We start from the raw sequence: 21,694 nt of genomic DNA on the forward strand, positions 1-21,694 counted from the left end.
AATGGTGACCTTCTCCACTCATTGGCACTTATTCATACCATATTTTTTCACAATTTTTTGAAAAAAAAAAAATATATTTTTTACTGCTGTGTATGATAGTAAAGTTCTTGGATTGTTTTCTCTCCATAGAGAGAAATCCCACCTCAATTATATTCAGATGACATTTAATGCCCCCCACCAGAGTTCAGCTGTAAAATCATTCTCACACAAAGCTAAGGAAAGCTAGAAAATGTAATACGTACTTGATCCAATAGTAAAATTACAATAGGAATCGAACTGACCTGCTGGCTATTATCTGTACTATTTGACATAGCACTTCCAATATCTGCTGTCTTCCAAAACAAAAGCATCTGTCAAATTGACAGATGTATTGTGAAAAATTGGAAAGAGATGAGACGAGGAGTGAGCAGTATTTTTTAATAAGTTTCGCCGCTCCTGCTGGGTTCTCTCTACCCTAATTTGAAGAAATTCTGCTGGTTTTTTAGGGAAATATAGAGTCTGAAATCCCAGCAGAAGGGGTCTGGTAAGGTCAGCCTCATGGAGGCGCCACCACTCTCCGTTCTCCTTGGTTGGCTTGTCAGCAGGAGGGAACAGACATCCTGCTGCACAGCTGATGAAGAGGATGTTGGAGTGCGGACACCTGAGGTCAGACAGCCACGGGACGTCAGGAAATGAACCCGACCACTCCCCGCCGCGCCCTGTAGTGTATCACAATGCGTATGCGCGCATGAACGCACTCATTTTATTTTGGCCTGTTTACTTACTTTGTGCTGCAGTTTTCTGCAAAGTCTCAAACACTTCTTCTTCCTGCCAGAAGTTGGAGCCTGAGGGGAAGAGGAAGAGAGAGAGATAGGAGTAGAAAGAGGTGTAATAAAAATCCTTACACAAGACACATCTCTCAAGGGTACAGCAGTAGGAGGTCCCATATGGACCTTACATCAGCAGGCACACACATCTTTAGCACCAGCCACACTGGGTCACAATGCACCCTAATTACGTCTGACAAAGATGGATGTATTTCATCTCAGTCAACTTTATTTTCAATTCTCACTCAGTGTCTGCAGCAGCACACCACATCCTCTGAATCCTCTCTCTCATATGAACTATTCTCGTTACGCTTTATCTTGCAGTGCTTAGTGGTACACCTTTGTCTCAACTTTCCTTTTCTGTTTTATCCGTTTGCAGTTTGTGGGCCGTTGGGTTACAATCGTGGTGTTTTATTACTGAGTAATGACATCAACTCAATGAAAATTTGAAAAAGAGAATTGCAACAAAATCTCGGCTTTACTCGCTGCTCCCTCGTACTTCTGGTTTGATACTCCGCCTGCTGGTCTGGTTTGATTTCCCCCAACAGCATATGGGTGTAATTTGTAATTCAAAAGTCGAGAGAGTAGAAAAAGATATGTTGCATCTCACACACACACACACTACATTACTACACCAAGTTATCCCTCACTGCACAGAAAAAAAAACTCCATTACATTGGGAATTTTCATAGTCTTTGAGTATCTATTTATGTTGTCAGCAAAGCTGTACAAAACAAAAACAGTTGGAATGATATCCATCATTCTAGGATTGATCTTGATAATTCTCACTGTTTTTTTTTTTTTGTTTGTAACAAAAAAAAAAAAAATAAATAGAATAGGGGGGGGGGGGGCAAAAAATAAATAAATAGAATTAAATATATAGAACAATAATGCTAAAACGTTTGTTGAATACAAAAAGTTGTGTCGACGCATTGTTTTTAATGTTGAAATATTCAAGATCAAATCAGGCCGGTGGCCGCTTTATGCTTCATTTCTGCTGCAGTAACATGCATTAACTGCTGCAATCCAAAATGCAGCTTGAAATGTTCAGCACCCTCTTGTAACTTAAATAATGAGAGTTAAGTTTCTTAAATTAAGCAGTGTTATTATTTATGATGTTCTACATGATATATAATACAACACTCGATATTTGTGCTTTAATATGGGAGGGATAGACTTCCTGGTCGTTGTAAATCACTAAGTTGGACACAGGTAGGATAGAATAAAAGGATACATGAGGATTAAAAAGTATTTAAAAGTCCAACAACGTAGATTATGGCATTCAATATCTCTAGTAACAGCCTTACGCTGAATCCAAGCACACTCCCGGCAGCCAGTGGCTGGGGGAGTAGATTGGAACAGCACCATTCAATCCTCAAGTTTACATCCAGACAAGCTGATCGCGGGGTTTGTTTTTTCACTGTTCCAGTTGGCTTGTTTTTTCGGTGCATCACTAGAAACAACAGACTTCTGAGTCTACGGAGCACCCGCCATGTTGTAAACAGACTAGCTCTGAGCTGCTACAGGAAGCAGGAAGGTCAAATATTGTCGTCTGCGGTCCTTTAAAACTTTTTTACTTGATTTTATTTTGTGAACCTTTGAATTTTATATTACTGTTTTTTTTTTTGTTTTATTTTCTAGTCACTATGTTTTTTGGCACTTAAAATATTTGTATATTATGTAATTTTTTTTAAGAATTGGGTAAACTGTAATGAAAACATTTGACCACTAGGAGGGCAATGCCCCCCACAAACTCCGCTTATGATTTTACTTTCTCGAGATGTAATGATTAATTGTGGGAACCTTTGGAGTCAACTTGTACCAGGATCAGATTTGTATTTTTTGTTTGTTTGTGGGCTGTTATGTTTGAAAATGTTACAATACTTTTTCTTATTATTTTTTTTTGGTTAATTTGGTCCAAATTACTGTTTAGCTACTTACCCCAAATGAGAAGTCCTGTTTCCAATGACTATTTTTACAATAATAACCTTATTTTAACTACTATATTGGAATCCAAATTTGCGCTAATTTTGACAGTAAAAAAAAAACCCAATTCCAACGACTGTTTTTGGGCCAAATCGAGGCTAAGATGGACTGGCCCCATTTAGCCCAAAAAATAATGCTGACATGACGTTTGGTGTGTGTGGTGTAATTGATTACCTTTGCTGTTATGCTTCTGTTTTTAACTGGTAGCTCTGAAACCATTTTGTGTTTTAGCAAACATCAACAGTTCTATGGCTAACAAAAATAATCAACAGTATCCACCTTATTGCTGGAGGCGTTTCTGATTATGTGCACACTATCCTCTGTGAGAGACAGAGTAGCAGTTAGTAAGTAGTGAATCAATAACAACGGCAGTTCCCTCTAAAATAATTCTGTTAGTGGTTTGTACAAATTACAACAGCCAACAGGAGGCTAAGTTATCTGTTGTTGATTACAAGTATATAGCTTATATCAAGGGCACTTGTTGTGAAAGACTAGAAGGTGTTGTTCCCCCATGTGAATGGAACTTGACTGTGATCAATAGAGTTGAGCTGTTAAACCCAACAAAGCCTATTTATTCATTGGTTTTTACTCATCTTTTTACCACACAGGAAGTTGCACCCATTAACAAGAAGTAGCATTTCTTGGAGTAAAGTGGAAAGGTCTCTCGGACAATGCTTTTCTTTTGGTTGAATACAAAAAACCCTTTCCTATCAAAACCATTTGCTTTCCATTTAGTCCTATTTTATTACCTTCACCAAGGAGGTAACATTTTCACTGGCATTTATTGATTTGTTTGTCTGTTAGCAGGATTACATCAAAAGCACTTAATGGATTTTGAAAACATTTGAACCAAAGATAGAACTTAAGCCAGGGAAGATTCCATATTACATTTTGGAGGAGATCTGGATCAATATACTAATTCTGGATCAGTTTGAAAAATTTAAAAAACACATGTCTCCCATCATTGGCAAAATTTCAAAATGCATGTCTCTGTTAGGAATTGACTGATCTTTATGAAATTGGAATCAGTTCCTCAATAACCTCCCTGAGTTTCATACAGATCTGAACCGGGTTTTGCACTTCATCACAATTTAAAAAAAATAGGAGTGCCAGTACATTTGGATCTACTGTATTGTTATTAATGGTGATAGACTTTTCTTACAATCCTTTAAAGCAGGGGTGTCAAACTAATTTTTGTTCAGGGGTCTAATACGGACCAGTTCCACCTCATGTGGGCCGTAGATGTAAGGCGGTAATATGAGCAATTGCATCAATAATATGCCCTACTTTGCACTTCCACCCTTAAATGATAAGTATGTAAGGTACTGACAATATCCAAGCAATAAGTGACAGATATCAGTCCCTGCAGGATCTTCAACTAAATGTACTCTATTTTGTGATACATTTTTATTTAATTTGGGGAAATTCAGTGAAATGCAGATTTTCTAAAAATGCAGTTATTTGAACAAATGATCTTTTAAAAATGACTGCCATCATGTCATTATAAGGGACTGCGATATCTACAACCAAATTAGTTAGTAACTCACACATTGATTCATGTTTTTTTCTGTCACATGTGCTTTAAAATCAAAGCTCATGGTACCCTGATCAGGGTCACTGATCCAGACAACTGCCTATATTTGGCAGAGGATATGTGGTGCTTGGCTGAGTGTTGCGCTCTGAGTGCTCTTGTCTTTGTTTGTGATGAGCTTTTAGTTCTTAGCAATAAAATGTTCATCACTACACTTAGCAGTCTTTTACTTGACTCATACTCAATTACATAAAATAGCATAGCTATCAGTTGTTCTTATGGGTTGCATACATTCCCAAGCGTCAGGTGTGCTGATAGCATAAGGATTGTAAAACAACCTTAAGATGTGTCTCGGCGTCCCATATTGTTGGGATACATCCCACACCCTCTTCCGATCCAAGATGAAACTCCTCCTCCACTTCTGTCACATATTGCCAAGACTTGTTCTTCACCCGTAGTCCGTAGCACAGAGAAGTGATACAGTAAACAAAAATGAGAGTGCTGGCGGAGCAGCTGCTGTAGGTAACATTGATTTTGGGAGCTAGGAGGCGTTAGGAGTCCCCCCAGGAGAATGCCTCCTTTTTCCGAACAGCCGTATGACCAGCATGCCAAGCAGAAATGTGAAGAGAGGCATTGACCAACCACCGGTACTGGAAAACATCACTATCCAGGATCAATTCCAAATTGATTCTAAACTATGTATAATTTAGACCAGTGGATGACATGTCTTACTGTTTTCACAATTCTAAACAACAACAGAAGGCAAGGCCACACACGGTTAACACAAGTGTTCAAGGTGAGATTAGGAAGAAAACGTATGTACACATTAAAGTAGCTTTAATGTAATTATTTTTGTCTGTTTGCATGTCCAAAAACATTTAGAACATTTCACAAAATTCTCGTATTTTGAAGCCTAAAAGTGCACAATGTACTGTATACAATCTTAAACTGAAACAACAATTATTGAAAATCGACCATTTAAGAAAGATTATAAATTATCAAAGTCAATTGTGATAGTGGTTTAATAAGTTAATAAAGGGATGGGAATGCTGAGCCACCCATGCACATCTAGCATCCAACAATCAAAGACAAAAACTAAAAACTACCAGCTGTCTTTAGTAATATTTCAAGAAAATAACCACACAAACCCGTCATAGCTTTCTTTGCATGTTCTCTTTGAACATGTGTGGGTTTTGTTTTCTCAGTCTGAAAACATGAAAGCTGACACAGCTCACGTGACTGCCTAAGAAAAATGCCTGGCCCTGCTTGGTAGAGGATGCTTGTCAAATCTCTGGAACTTCAGTTACAAAGTTGCTGAATAGTTTGCGGCTAAAAAAGACTGAGCCAAACAACTCTGTTGCTCTCTGGTGGACACAGCGTGACTTCCAACCCATTCAGAAGGGATTCCCTATGTAAGTACTAATGAGCTTTATGCTGGAAAGGAACGTCTTTTTAACCCAGCACAGGGACCCATAGAAAAGCCTCACTCCTCTTCTACAGATGCCAAGTGCAACTGTCAACAGCTCTGTGCTCTATTGTTGCTTACTCTGACTTTTTCCAACTCCCTCTCTCTCTCCATTGTCTCATCTCTATTTTTTTCACTCTCCGCCCATTATTCTAACCATTCCTCTTGATGGCAGATCCACAGCACCTGAATACAACAAGGCTAGCTGGAGGTTACATTTCTCTGAAATAGATTCACTCCACCTCAGTACTCTAGATATTTTTAAAGAGTAATATAGCCATATAAGATTATACGGATACAGTGTGCGATACATTATTGCTATTGCATTAAGTATTCATGAAGTATAAACAAAATGATGCTGCTACAGCACTTTAGCTTGCAGAATTGAACCAAAGTACCCTTTTTTTAATCACCATACTGTCCACACTGTCGATGCTTTAGACACATTTATCATTGTCTTGGGGAAGAAAACTTAAAACTTTGTCCCTATTTCCCTCCCTTTGTTGATTATTTCCCTCCGTTTTATGAACCCTCCTCCTCTTCCTTCACCATTAGTTTTCCCTAAGATCCTCGCTATCTGTATTTAATTGCATTTGATTTTTTTTTTTTTCTTTTTTATGCCGTAATTTTCTGACAGCTTGGCATGAACCATCCCAACCTCTGCTAACACTCAGCCTTTTATTTGTCACTAGCCCTGGGCGTCTTGATTTCATTGGCTGCCCTGGAGGAAATATCAGATGACCTGGCTCTCCACAGTAGAGCCTAGGTCATCAGGGAGGGCTCCTCTAACCCTTTATCCCTTTCTTGGCCCTCTCTTGTTCTCCTTCCTGCTTTCAAGTGCATAGGAAGGTCAAAGCTTTGAGGATGCATTCCCCAGACCTCACCATGAGGCAGGCTGGAGGCGCTGTGCTCTGCTCCCTAACCAGGCTATTCTTTCACATCCTCCTGCTCTCTCATATTCATTTCATTAGCCCAGCTTTTACTTCAATCAATACTGTAACTAAAGTTAGTTTTTTTTTTTTTCTCTTCCCTAATACAGCAATTCATTACTATGCACTTTCATGTGTCTTTGGGGCCCAAATGTGACTGGAATAATGCAACAATGCAAACCTTTAAGCAAAAAATACCTGGTTTAAAATGGCTAAATTCTGAAAGAATAAATCAATAAGGTTTTACATAATGTTGAGGAAAATTGTGGGTTTTAAAGACTAAGACTGAGCTCCCAGACAATGATGTAACTCTTGAGCGTTTTTTGATGTAGGAGAAGCATTGAAGGAAATGTACTTTGAGATTCATCCTTGCCGCTTTGCATCATCCCCCCCCCCCCCCCCCCCCCCCATTGAATATTCAGTCTCCTCAAATGCGCCGGCGATGCAGTTTGAGAGGAGACACGTTATGGATGGTGTTTAGAGACAGGTGTCTGATGTGTCCTGAGATAATGCCAAAAGACTCGTATCTCTCCCTCTAATGGAACAGCGACAGTTGTTTCAAGTGATCAGGCTTGTCATCTAAATGCGGGTGTGTTGGCCTTCTCATCGCCGCTCTTTTCTCCCATAAATCAAAGCTGGTAGTGAGGGAGAGCGAATCAGAAGGTATAGGGAGAAAAAAAAAATCTAGCCTCAAGTCACCCTGAGACAGGAGGTCTATTTTATTTAATACATCCCCCAAACACCTGCCATTATGGAGTTGATAAAGTCAGCATTGTCGTTTTTACTCCTAAAATCATGAATATGCAAAATATTTGTTTGTTTTCTGTGTGAGAGTGTATTTTTGTGCCTTTTGCAACTGCAAAATCTCACACCATCAATAAAGTGAAATTACGTTGTTCTTTATTTAGAGCATTCATGTATTATTGAAAGCATAAAAAGGCAAGTGTGTGACATAGAAAAAAACAAGAGGAGGATTATGGCTTGTTTATATCATATAGGCGGAAGATTTGGCTTGCGGAGCGTGAGAGATAAATTGCCAAAAATATACGTGATAAAGGTTTCAGTATTCAGCTTAGCATTTAACTGGGTTTTTTTTTGGAAATGTAAAATGGCATTTCCCACATTTTTTTATGTCTTTGGTAGTGTGTGTGAAAATGGGGCAACAATTGCAATTTTCACAACTAAAACAGAAAGATTTCTGTTATGAATTCCAGGACTAGGTTTGAACAATATATTACCAATAGTTATGTTTATTATTCATAATATTGATTGCCTAAATACTCATCATCATTTAAAGTCCATTCAAAATAAAAGAACCTCCTTATTGCATTTTTTTTGACGGAGAGAAATGAGAAGCATTATTTTCCATCTTTCAAAAAACCTTCAAACTTTTGTGATTGATTTTCAATTCATTTGAAAAGTTCCGAGACCTATTAATTTGCCTTATGCCAAATCTTTGCAGACAATTATGGCACGGGATGAGCCAAGAATGGAGCTCATAGAAGAGTTTCTGCTCCCCTTTCCCACGTCTTCCACTCTCTTGGTGTGAAGGAGCAAAATGGGATGAATATGTTAGTGTCATCTCCAATTTCAAATAGGTAGACATTTCAAAAGCTGATTCTCTTTGGGGAAAACGTTGTACCTCTAAAGTGAAAATATCATTTGAAAAGCGAGACAGTAAAAACCAGTCATCTTGAGATGAATTTTTTTTTTTTTTTTAGGGTGGCTTTTCTTTTCACCTCTGCAGTTATATGAAGAACAAAAAAACTGTGGGTGAAATAGAAAGAGAGAGACACGGGAGACATGTTGATACATGGGAGAATGACACCATCGATGTAACGTGCTAATAACAAGCCGGTAGTGAGTAATTAGGGCCTCTGATTGGAACACTGCAAAATGAGACCATATACTGACCATATACAAGCGCTCTTTATCAGCTAAAACGTAAAAGGTGCACTGTCATCTTCTGGGGCGGTGCCTTCTGCTGACAGTGTTAACTTTATAGAAACAATCGAGATGGCTGGTTTATAACAAACAGCTTTGGGTAATTTTATCCCCTGGAAACTGAAAAACAGTCTTTTTCTCCAACCTTTGTGTCAATTCGAGGAAGTGTTTCTTCATCCAACTCCTTGTTTGATTTCTTAATGTTTGAATCAAAGTTGGACAAGTTTGCTGTTTTATAAACCATACAGAGTTCAAACACATGCCGATTGTCTGCGGAAAGACAGAGGGATAACAGGAGCAAAGCACAAACAACCTTGCATGAGATGGAGTTTGACCTGGGAGTGAGGTGGAGCGTTTGGAGCTGTTGTGTGTATACACCGAGCCTCCTCTGAATATTTCCCCAGTGACCGAGAGCAGGCCAGAAGCAACGAGGTCAGCAGATAAGAGTCTAGAGCCCATTGACAGCTGCTGGTTTGACTTTGATCCACCATCACTGTTCATCTCACTGCCCCCCCCCCCCCCCCCCCCCCCCCCCCCCATCAACCTGTGAGTGTGTTTGCTCAACCTGAATGCACGCTAGCCTCTCATTATGCCGCCCATGCAAACTTTGTCTCCTTGCAGCTGTTTAATGGCCACACGTCTGTTTTTGTTTGTTTCCTCACCATAAGATTATTGCACCTTTATGGCTGGTCGGGGGGTTGGAATAATCCCTGGCATCTGTCAGGTGAGGGAGGGGGTGAGCAAAGAGCCAGAGGTAGAGTCAGTTTTTCCTTTTCTCTCGGTTTTTTTTCGGTTTGTTTAAATTTTTTCTAAATACGAGACCATGTGGCCCCCTTATTTCATCCCCTGCCTCTGAGGCTCATGCTGTGGTTGGATTCTTAGGATAAGATTGATGGATTGAGCAGTGTGCTAAGAGGCACGAAGGTCACTGAAGGAGCTGCAAAATGAACAGAGAAAAAGCTGTAATGGTTCAATCAATGCCTTATTAAACTACAGTACTTTCAAAATAAATGTTACCATTATTTCCAACCTTGTATTTAAGGTTGTTAGCTACAACATATTATTATTTTGTTGCGGCACATGTTCTGTTGCAAACATTACAGAGTGTAAAGCGACTAGTTTCTTTTTTGCTTGCCTCTACCATCTTTGTTTTGTTTTAAAATTTAAGACTCCATCTTGTCTTGGCTTTAGTGCCTCCAGTAGTTATGGCAGAAGGACAGAAAGTTAATCAACACTGCATTATCTCTCAGCCTGCACCTGGAGGCAACAGTGCCAGTCGCGCAACCGCAACCTCTTTCTCAGTCGGCACCTCTGCCAGCACGGAAACGCCTCACATAGCAGCGCCCCCGAGCATCCCTCAGGGCTATCGCCACTGCGCTGTGTCTGTGCCAGGTCACACTGGTGACACAGTCTTGATGAGAACCAATGGGAGCCCTTAGCTGTAGTGCACACTGCATAATGTGTGTACATTTAAAGAAATAAAAAGGGGAAAGTAAATAAATAAACTAGAGCACTAAGAGAGTGGAAACCTCCGCCAAGTGCCAAATATAGTTTTTGCCAGATTTTTGCAATCGATCTGTGATCCTGATTATGGTACCGTGACCATGACATTTCTATCCCCATTAATAATGATACAGTTGGTCCAAATGTATGGGCACCCCTAGCCTGGCAATAAGCTACTCTCACTTCCTTACCTTTTGTAAGAAAGTGGGTATGGTAATGCCGCCGAGTCAATCAGAGCCATAGAGAAAGAACGTCATATCTCCTGGGCCAAGCAGTGTCAAAACAAACATGGCGCCTGCCACGGAGAGGACGTTCAAAGTTATGCTCTGCTATGTTTTCAAAGACCTGGATATACAGTATCCATAAGTCTGCACCGTACTGCACATAATTTTCCTCTGCTGGCTTCGTTTAGGGAAAAAGATCTACGCTTTTCACGCTATTTTCATCACGTCCGCTCTTCATTTGATTGGTTACTCTGAAAATGTTTGTCCTGTCCCGCTCAGCCCCCCAGAACTCAAACGCCTTGCAAGCTTTTCCAGACTAATCGGCTGCATTAAACATTGAACAATCAATGCAAGGAGATTAGGATGGATTCCAGGCTAGGGCACCCCCATTTTATTGAAACATTACAATGGAATGTGCAATCCAGATCCATTCTGAATGAACCTCGGCATGGTAATTGAGGAACCAATCTGACATAACAGAGTCAAATTTCATAAAGACTGGTCAATTATGAACTGAAATATGAATTTTTGAAATGTTGTCATTTATGAGATAAATTTTGGATCCTCTCCAAAATTCATTGGAATCTTCCACAGCATATAAAGTGTATCATTTGTTAAGATAAATCTAACACAAGGTGACTCACAAAGCTGTTTACACACTTTCTTAAAGGGACAGTGTCCTGAATGGGATTTAGCAGCCCTACTGAATTTAACAACACATTTCAGCCTTTATGAAGAAAAATGTCAAAAGTGCCTCAAAATGTTGATATTGTGCTGCTAGTGATTAATACAAGGGTTTTTGTGGCATTTTTAACCACTGACTTTGACTCATTATTGTTTTTCTTATGTTGAGAAAAATGAAAATAGAGTTTATATATTGCCATTTTAAGGAAAAAATATAGAGATATGAATATTGGTCCATATCACCCGGGCCTAATGTAACCAAAGCAGTAATGTTTTATCTTGTAAAGGAAATGATTGTCCATACTGTGTGAAATCTTTTATTTATGAAATTTATTAATATGAGTGTGTTACCTCAAAAACAAATGGAAATCACTAAACTGATATGCCGCCTTGTTATGTAGCAAGTGTGTCTAATGCTAATGCTACACCACTTAATTTAAACAAGGTAAAAAGACTGTGACTGAAAGAACATGTCAGCCCTTTTGTTTGATGTTAATTGTAGTTAAAACCAGTTGGATAATTTGCTTACATACATTTTTTTTTTATTTTATTTGATAATTACCCTGACTTAAATGATCTTTAATCCCTTTTTACCATTGAGGGTGATGGTTTTAAGTAGGTGAATTGGTTTGTTTTATTGGTAAAAAACTTAAAAATAGTCTAATTGATCTGAATGAAAAAAAATTGTGATGAGATTGTGATCATGATTTTACAAAGAAAAAAATTGTGATATATGTATGTAGCCTATTGTGAATTTAATGGTGCATTAGTTGCAAATTTGCAAATTCTGACTCCTTGTGGTTATCTCTATGCAATGTTCGTTCATATTAAGGCTGTGTTGTTAGTCGATGTGTTGTTAACTAGCAGCATTAGTTTATGATCTTTGAATCTGAGGCTGAAATGTGCACAAACAAAGCAAACTTGTGTGTGTTGCTTGTTGCGTGTGTGTGTTGAATTATACATTCATACGGAGGTGTGTTTACTTAGGTAGACTTGTGAACGTCTATGAGCTAGCCTTGTGTTTACCACAGAATGTTGTGAAGTGGGTATATGTGCGCACACGTGTGTGTCGCGGCCTGGCGGGTGTTGCATCAGAAATTAATATTAGCACCCTTGCCGAAAAGTTGAGCAATCCCATAGCACCTGCAAAAGAAAATGTCTGGAGCCACCCCTGTTTTGTGGGTATTGTCTTTTGTCAGGGAGTGAAATAATACCACACCCAATGTGAGCGTAACATACGAAAAAGTATTTTTATTGTGACCATCACCAGCCCTCCCTAAAGAAGGGTAAGAAACACTTTATTATAGGGAGGATATAAAAAGAGAGGGCAGTGTTACACCGAGGTGAGGGGGAAGGGAACAGGGAGGAGAGACTCAAGGTAGGAAATGAAAAGGATGGGGAAGAGCTGATTATTTTAAAGTGAGAGTGAGATGTGAAGTTGTAGTTGTGCATATTGTGCTTATTGTGATGTGTAATTAAGCCAGTCTGGTGACAAGTGTGAAGCTTGGGTATAATGGTGGTGGCCATGAACAGAGGGAAGGAGTGAGTGGTTATACCTAAAACAGGTATTTGGGATCAACGTGTCTAAGGTTAAGCCCAGTACGAGTTTTATCCCACAGCCCAAGACATGCCAATGCATCCATGACCAATGTATGTGCAAGAACCGCTACTGCTAACCCAAGCGCTGCCATGGGCCCGAAGATGCAGCCAGACCAGCAGAAATAATGGGGGCGAAGGAGCCCCAGGCCACCCCCCCACGACCGAGCAGCCCCCAAGATCCCAAGCCGAGAGGCAGCCACCGCCCCCACATACACACCCGAGAAAGCCCCAATTAGCCGAGGACCCAGCGCATCCCCCCATTGCCACCCACACCCATCGGCAGCAGCCCCCCAAGGACGACGATCACATCCCCAGGGCACCAAGGGGATGCTGCAAGTTGCCCCGCCGGCCCCCAGGCGCACCGGCCGAGCCCACCAGAGCGCCCCAGATCACCTTTTATAGATGCTGCCGCCCCCCCCTCAGGGCTTAACCAGATCGCCACACTGGCGCAGCCCCGAGGCGGCAGAGCTGCAGACACTGGCCTTGCAGGGCACCGCCCAAGCACGAAAAGTATTTTAAAAGCATTTAGTGTGCTGCACCGTTTCTCTTCTAAAAGGCTCCAATAGATGGATGGTTAACAAACCAGCACAAGGACATACGATAGCTGCTTGTCTGTCCTTATATCTAACCCTCTCACAGTCTGACTAATGTTCTTACTGAGGAGGGAATTGCTGGCTGTCGCTGGTAATTATTAGGTTGTCTACCAGCATCCAAAGTGCTTTTATTTCTGCCCATTAGTTTGGTGGAATAATGTGTATGGTATGGTTGTGCGTGTTTCTCTTCACGCCCAAACTAAAGCAGTCGACAGTGTCAGCATGTGAATCATCAAAGTTTTTGAAATGTGTCTATTGATGCCATTCAATGTTTAAAGTGACCTAAAATTCCCTTTTTATAGCATCTGTGTGAACGTATCTCACCGAAGTATCGGCAGCCATTTTGGTACTTGCAGTGCACATGCATGTCAATATTGTGAGACTGACATGTAATTGTTATCCAAAGGTTAAAAGAGTGGATTGATCCATTGATGGGTGTCAAGGGCAGATCAAAGAGATTTGAGGGAGGATCTGACCAAAAATGTTAAAAGCGGCTCCTTCTCAAACACAAAGACGTCAATCTCTCAGAAAGCACCTTGATGTCCACAGAGAAGAACTTGATCAAAGATGCAGTTACACAGATGGTCTCAGAAGACGATCTGACCTCTGTGGCTTTGGTCTGTTTTTTTATTTATTTATTTTTATTTTAAGAGGCATTTACCTGAACTCCTAACTACAGAACTGTGTCTGTGATTCCTGTGTTTGTGTTGGTGGTTAGGACGCTTGAATGTCAATAAGGCCGTCTCTGCGATGTATTACAAACGCTAGAGCGCAGTGATTAAACATGACATATCTAAGCCTCACTCTCTTTCTCGCTTCTCTCCTTTCTTTTTCACAGGAGATTGCAGCGTACTTGATAACATTTGAGAAGCATGAAGAATGGCTAACGACATCCCCTAAAACAAGGTAAGACAATTACATCCCTGCCCTCTTTTCAAACGTAAGTGAAGATTCATTGCCTTACAAGTATCACATTCCGGGAGCCAAAATTTCCATTTTACGGTCCTGCATATTTTTCTTTTTAGGACAATTTCCTTTTCTGCTTTGAGAAGGCTTTGTGTGTATTGTAGGATACAAAAAGCCAGTGCTTGCTCCTCAGAAAAGTTTGCGGGTTGCAAATTAAACATGAAATTCTATTTGATATCTATTTGATGAACAAAAACAACACACTTCTGCAGCACAGGCTTGAGTAACACATTTCTATTTCTGCTGATACACCCACATGTGAAACAAAATGCTTTACTTTTAAGATTTACTTTGACATTGGAGATAAAACATGTTTTATTATTTTTCTATGTTCATAATGCAAATTCAACAATACTACAGCTCCTGCATTTCAAGCCCTGACTGACTTATTACATTATCTTCATCCGATATCATGAGGAGTATGACAGTTTTCTATATTTAACAGTTTTATAGATTTCTTGAGCACAATGATTTTAACGTGGAAGCAAATACAGGGTGTAAAGACAGAAATCCTGTGTACTTAAGTTTACATGTCCATGCATTTAGACTCAGCTAATGAACAATGTATTCTTCTTTTGTCTAAGACAGACTTGCCACACATGCATTTATAATGTAGCAATCATCAACTATGTGTAAATGGACCCTGGGCTAACTGACACAGAACTCATTGCTCTTCCCACCTCTCTTTTTTACCACTGCCTTTGAGGGACAATTGTCATTTGAATATGGGCACCACCAATTTCAGTATGATCCTATGTGTAATTATGAGCTAAAACAACAGCAATTTTCTCTGATTCTTTGATGGATTCCCCAGTTGTTTGCTTTCCACCTCACCCAACCTGCACTTTGTGTGGTCAGTATGGCTACATTCAGGCTGCATGCAAATGCGGCCCAAATCGCCCCCATCTACGACCTCTATCCAATCTGTTAAAGAGAGTTTAAGCATCACAAATCAGATTTTTTTCAAATTTCACCCAGGCCACTTTCATATGTGGTCCTAAATCCGATGTGATAGTTTTGCCTGAACATCCAAGTCGCATTATTCCAACTATTACATCATGAAAATTCTGCATCCAAAGGGAAAGCGGTGGGGGGAAAAACAGTGGACAAAGTGAAAAGTGGACAGTGGAAGGAGAGTGAGGTCTAAAGCCTGGTATATGGTTCTGCATCAGGACCTACGCCGTCAACGTGACGCAGAGGTTGGCCAACTGTAGTTTTGCATCGAGGGAACGCATATGCAATTGGCCGCCATGCCGCTAGTTGGTTGTGGTTGTGAATTGTTATAAATGAGCATTAAAAAGCCCTTTTTTGTCTTCCGGTCACAGAAAACAATGTTTTATGTTTTTTAAGCATCTTAAAATGTAATTTATTTCTGGATTGTTACTTAATTACTGTACCTAACTATGTTTGTTTTGTAGGACACAAACATTAAAACAACGAATTCAAAACATGCACTTTATTTTTCAATGTAAACATATGCAACATGTAAACAAAGTATAAAAGTGTATCGAGCGCACTGTCGCCTGCTCCAGTCGATAGTCACGTCGGGGGCAAAAGGGGCTCCGAATCCGCCGTAGAGCGGAGAGAGCGAGAGCAGCGTGGTAACCTGGTCCACGGCCCCGGGAAGCGGGGAGTTGGGAGCGGGGCAGCGGTGTAAAACTCGCTTTAAACATAACGTCATGTTTGCCCCTCTGGCACCCTCAACAGCATGTTGGTCATTGTTTACTGTTAATGAAACACACACACACACACACACACTGTAGGTACGCAGAGTAATGATAATAACAGTAAACAAACACCTTTTGTCCGTGATTGACTCCGTTTGGCGGGGCCTCACGTGTGCTGCAGCCATGAAAGGAAATAATAAAACTCTGGCACTTTTTGTCCATCTCGTTCTCGCTTTGACTCAATCCACTGTAGAAACAACCCTCATATGGCTCCACAAAAAGTTGAAATACGGCAGTGTTGACTGGAAAAGGCAGTGACCAGGACTGGGGTTTGAAACCAACCAATCACTGCCCTTAGATTCTGCGTCGCCTCTACGCCTAGTCAGGATTTTTGGGAGAAGCACGTCAGGTTACGGCTACGTCTACTTGGAGCGCAATGTGTGGCTACAGCGTTGATATTACGCAGAACCATATATCAGGCTTTAGAAGTAATTAAAATGAGTATATCATATGTTTTAGTGATACACGGAAGATTTGGCCACTGAATTTTTTCAAAAAAAGACTTTTAACACTGAAACAACTCGGCCTAAACAAGATGTTGTGATGATGCAAGCAAATACTGTGGTCAGCATGTGCTGGTCTGGATACGGGCCAAAGTGTGTGCAGTGCAGACTGTGGACGTATTTTAGTATATCTGAGCACTAAAGCGTCTTCTGAGAAGAGGTTGAGATGGACCACGGAATGAAAACATTGACAAATTTACTCTGTGAAGTGCCGTTTATGTTTCTGAGTCACTTTGACATTGTAGTTACACATAGCTTTCTGTGTCAACAAGGATCCTTACAACGTAGCCTGCCAAAAAATCCCAACAACACGTCAGAATCATAAAATAGCCCATTTGAATCCTCTGCACTTCATTGCGACTGCACTTGATTTGTTATAAAAGTCATTACTTTGACGATGGATGCAGAGAACCTACATGATGCTGAGAACCAACATGATCTCACGGGGAAAAGTGTCCCTGTCACAAAAATAATAGTTTCACTTTTTGGGGGCACCTGCTTGGAGACAGAGATGCGCATTTTGATTTCTTTTGCGTCCCATTCGTAAACACAGTACGTGTCTGCATGGTGACATATTACCTCTTTCTTTTCTTTTTTGCATCTGGGTCACTTCAGGGTCGCATTCAGTTTATACCTAAACATAGATATGTGATAGAATATCAACAAGCACACAAAAGAATCAGATTTCTCCCATAATTCTGAATTGTGCATTAAGACCTGAACGTAGCCTATGAGAAAGTTTCAGGTGACTGTTGAACCAATCTTTGTTTTTGATGCTCGGGCCTACTTTGGGTCATCCATGGTTGTGAGTCATGTAGGGTTTACCCTTTGTGCTCAGCAATTTTAACCACACCATGTCAAATCATAGCACAGGTACTTCAATATCAGATGTGTCACCAGAGAGGAGCTTTGAATGAATGCTTACAGGTCACCTGGCAATGCTTCCCATGTATAAGAGGAGTATTAACAGGATCAGATGTGTGCGTGTGTGTGTGTTCGTAGAAAGGTTTTTGAAGTGCTTGTATTTTTCCAGATGTCAGTAAAAGGGTATAGTGTAGTGATGGATGTGGGGGCCACAAAAGGTTGGGGAGAGTGAAAGGATGTGGCATATATGTTTGATTGATGGGAGCTGATTGATGACTGACGTCTACATGAAAAGCTCTCTGTTCAAGGCCACAGGTGAAAGGTCATGCTCGGGACACCTGTGGTTAAGTGCTACCATGTCATTTGTCATGGTATGTGTGTGTGAATGTGTGTGTCTTGTTGTTCATGTCCTGTTCGCATATTGGTGTGAAGCTTGACCCATGTGGGGAACAGGCTAAGTAGGCTAATTCTCTCCCAGCCAGTGCCTTTAGCCCAGGTCAGCGACATGTGATGGAAGGCAGAGGTAAGCAGCAGGGTGGTGCATACAGAGGTGCAGCTCTGCATGGCTGCACTGCATGCATGTAACAACTTTGACACATGCAGGGCATAAACGTGGGAGTGGGCCACAGCCAGCGCTCAAGGAGCTGACGCCAGCTGTTTGACCAAGGTGACACGCGATGTAGGACATGCTCTGAATAGATATGGCATGCTGTCAACACAAGGAAGATAAGATGAAGTGGACCAATTGCACGCCTGCACAGACATATTTATGAGACTTTTGCTGGCATGCATTCAAGTCATATCAGTTCATTTCATTTTTATTCACTTTTATTTAACTGCACAATATATGAAGTAGTCTATTTATAGCATCAAGTATCATTAACAAGTATCGTTTTAGAGAAATTCCAACAACTAACCCTTTACCCTACCCACAAACATAATGGCCCTGATTTATCAACCTTGCATGAAAACGGGTGCAAATTTGAGTGCACACGTGGTTGTATGACACGACCCACATGTAATTCTTGAAACATTCATATCCGACCAATCCCAAACAAAGGTGTTGATAAAAGGGGCGGCTGATTTTCATTGTCATTAACATGTTACATCCTCAAATATTTCTGGTTAGGAGGCCCCGCCCACTGAGGTCAAACAAACACTGTCAAGAAAATTAAAGAATTTTCCCACATCTGAGGTGGAGCAAAGCAAAGATGTTTTTTGACAGTGTGAAAACTGGACTTAAAGGTATAGTTTTGCAGCATTCCCGTGTTTGAAGCAAGGAGCTCATAAGTGATGTCTGCCCCCCTGTGTGCGCTGTGTACAACTCCACAGCACAGATCCTGGAAATATATCGTTTTATCAGCATCAGTTGTCCGACGAAACCCTTTAAAGAAAGCCTTAAAATCACTAAATGTTGTTCCTTGTCTGTGTTTATAATGCCTTTAGCCAATTTAAATTTTACGTGTACTTCATCATATTACTGATGAAGTTTAATGTACACTATAATGTACAGTCTGGAAGACTTCAGGGAGTTTAAAGATGGTCAAATCCATTTTTAATCAGCCCCATAAACTTCTCAATACTACTTTGAAAAGTTTAAACACCTTTAGTTAACCAGTACTCAGAAATCTTTTTTTTTCATTAGAAGACTAGAGATATTGGTGAATTAGTCAATGAGTGGCAAATCCATTGTGTAGTTTCTTAGTATCACTAGCCAAAATCTTCAGGATCTGACATTCTGAACAAATCCACCTGATCCTGCCTTTTGTTTAGTTGTTTTGAGTCTGTTTTTTCCTTGTTTATCATTTAGAGATGTGAGCCATGCCAGGGGAGAGTGGTGGAATGCTGAGTGATTGATGTGCTTAGCTCCAGTAATACACATTCCCATTCAGATAGGAAGTGCAACAGTGCTTCAAATCAATACCAGTGTTCTCCCACGACTGCTTGTATAGCACTACAGCTAATTCAGGCCGCACCTGTCAGAGCCGGGGAAATCTTTCCCTACTCAGGCCTTACACTTTAATTTACACCCACAGCCTCGCTAGCTTCCATTTCCATTAAAGGGAGAGCCTGGCATTATGGCTTTAATGAAGGCCACGGCCAGGCTGTGATTTAAGATGGCCGTTACTCCCGCACCTTCACTCTGCAGGAGGGAACACACTTAAAGGTACAATTAGGCTTTTCCTCTAATGCATCTTTCCTGGTTTTAAATGTAGCCATGTCGCTCCAGCTTCGTGGTGGGATCTGAGTAAAGTGTAAAAAAACAGTAGGATAGCAAAATATTTCATCACCAAATCCAGTCAATAACATTTGATTTGACCTCATCATGGGTGTAACATGAAGCTCTTGCCGAGAGCAGGCTTTCATTGTCCATCATAAATGACATGAATGTTTCCTGGTGGGGCTTTTTCAGAGGTGTTTAAATGCTGACAGATGGAGTAACTATTGACTTGATGGTGTCGCAGATTGTTCTGCCCAGAGAGCTAATGGACACCTGTGTGTCGTATAGAGATGGCTCGTTATCTTGAGCATCACATGGTTTCATTGTGGAACACTTGCACATTAGCGTTTGTCATCTACAGTGTTTGCTTTGTGGGATTAGTTAACAGCAACCCATTGGAAACCACGGAGTGAGCAACCCCCCTGTGCGTGGGTAAATAAGTGTTTGTTTATATGAAATAATCTCCTTTTTTGCTGAACACAAAGATATTGTGAACATGTTCAAGCCGTTCATAAGTTAAAGTCAGCAATTTGCTTTGACTTTTATTTTTACATGTTTGGAAAGCATAAATACTGTATACACACTGTTAATTGCCTTCACACACACACTTAATGTATATTGAAATTATCAAATAATGATCATGAAAAAAAATCACAATTTTTTTTTGTCAAATCACAATCATGATTTTAGTGCATTTTTTTCATTCACATCATTTAGGCTCACCCACTTAAAATCATCGCCCTAAATGGAATAAAGGGAGAAAAGATCATTTGTCAGGGTACTTTTCAATTTAACATGTTTTAACATTTAAAGTCTATGAAAGCAATTTATCAAAGTTGCTCCAAGTACAATTAACCAGTCCCTCCAGGATTTTGCGATCACAACTATTAACGCAAAATCAAGCAAACTCCGCGAAGTCATTGCGACAATGCAATTTTTCCAAAAGCCCGCATTTTTGCAGAAAAAAAAACCTAAATAAGCGGCCGCTCATCGTTATTTTTGGCATTTTAGTGCTTGTAGTTGCTATGGAAGTAGCGGAGGATGTACTATGGCTTTGCGCCATAGACATGTATACGTAGAAGCCGCGTCAACTGCTGCCGCCCACTAGAGCGGTTCGTCTACGTATATTATGTCTATTATTATTACAAGGAACGTCACATCCTGTTTTCAACCAGTGCCAGGAGAAAGCATTCAATGGGGTCATGTGCGATAGAAATACCTTGCATTTGCTTACTAAAATATCGGCTAAGGACCGTGCAAAACAGTACCCAACGTTGCTTCATAAGAATGGATGTAAACTTTTTTTCTTCAAAATGCAATGTTATCATCGAGGAAAAGCGGAAGTCGTCTATGGACAAGCATTTTGCTTCTCAAAGCACGTTAACAGAATACAAGCCAGTGCACAACCCCATGTGGGAGAACAAACAGGAAGCACACAATATCATTACATACAGTATGTTCGTTAATGCTTTGTGTTTTGTTTTTTTTTTGCTTAAAGAAATGTCTTCATGACAGGTTCATGTTATGCATTTTAAGATTCCTTAAATTCAATATTGTTTACTGACTTGCACTTCTGTTGACCGTTTTGATTAAAAACTGTTGCACCTTTTGCATTCAGGGTATGCTCAGTGTATGAGCCAAAAAAAAAAGTGTTTGAATGTTTTACAAAATTGTGTTGGCGTTTGCTTTCCAACAATAAAGCATTTTTTTTCTGGAACATGTCTGGTCAATATGTATTTAGAATTGGTAGAAACAATTAACTTAATTGTGAGTAAAGTTTGTTTTAGGACTGATTAACATCAAACAAAAAGGCTGACATGCAAAACTTCAAGTTCTTTTAATCACACACAGTTTTTTTTTACTTTGTTGAACTAAATTGGTGTAGCATTAGCAGCAATTGCTACATAACAAAGCAGCATATCAGTCTAGTGATTTCCATTAGTATTTTAGGTAACACTCATCTTAATAATATCCTATTTCAAGCTGTCTTTTGAACCCCTTATTTCACACAGTTTGGACAATAAAGATAAATAGTTACTGCTTTGGTTACATTAGGCTTGGGTGATATGGACTAATATTCATATGTCAATATTTTTCCTCAAAATGGCAATAGGGGATATAAACTTTATTTATTCATTTTTTTTTCAAT

The 21,694-nt window shown here is 40.1% G+C and overlaps 1 protein-coding gene across 11 annotated transcripts in view; it reads left to right on the forward strand.

Moving 5' to 3' along the window:
* The window catches only part of camta1a (calmodulin binding transcription activator 1a), a 451,486-nt gene that overhangs the window by 172,550 nt on the left and 257,242 nt on the right, over positions 1-21,694 (forward strand). For all 11 annotated transcript variants that reach the window (XM_028452382.1, XM_028452379.1, XM_028452383.1 and 8 more), the window contains one exon: positions 14,103-14,170. In XM_028452382.1, the coding sequence (XP_028308183.1) occupies positions 14,103-14,170 (68 nt within the window). The remainder of the gene's footprint in view (positions 1-14,102; positions 14,171-21,694) is intronic.

Source organism: Gouania willdenowi, chromosome 7, assembly GCF_900634775.1.
Source record: "Gouania willdenowi chromosome 7, fGouWil2.1, whole genome shotgun sequence".
NCBI lineage: Eukaryota > Metazoa > Chordata > Actinopteri > Blenniiformes > Gobiesocidae > Gouania > Gouania willdenowi.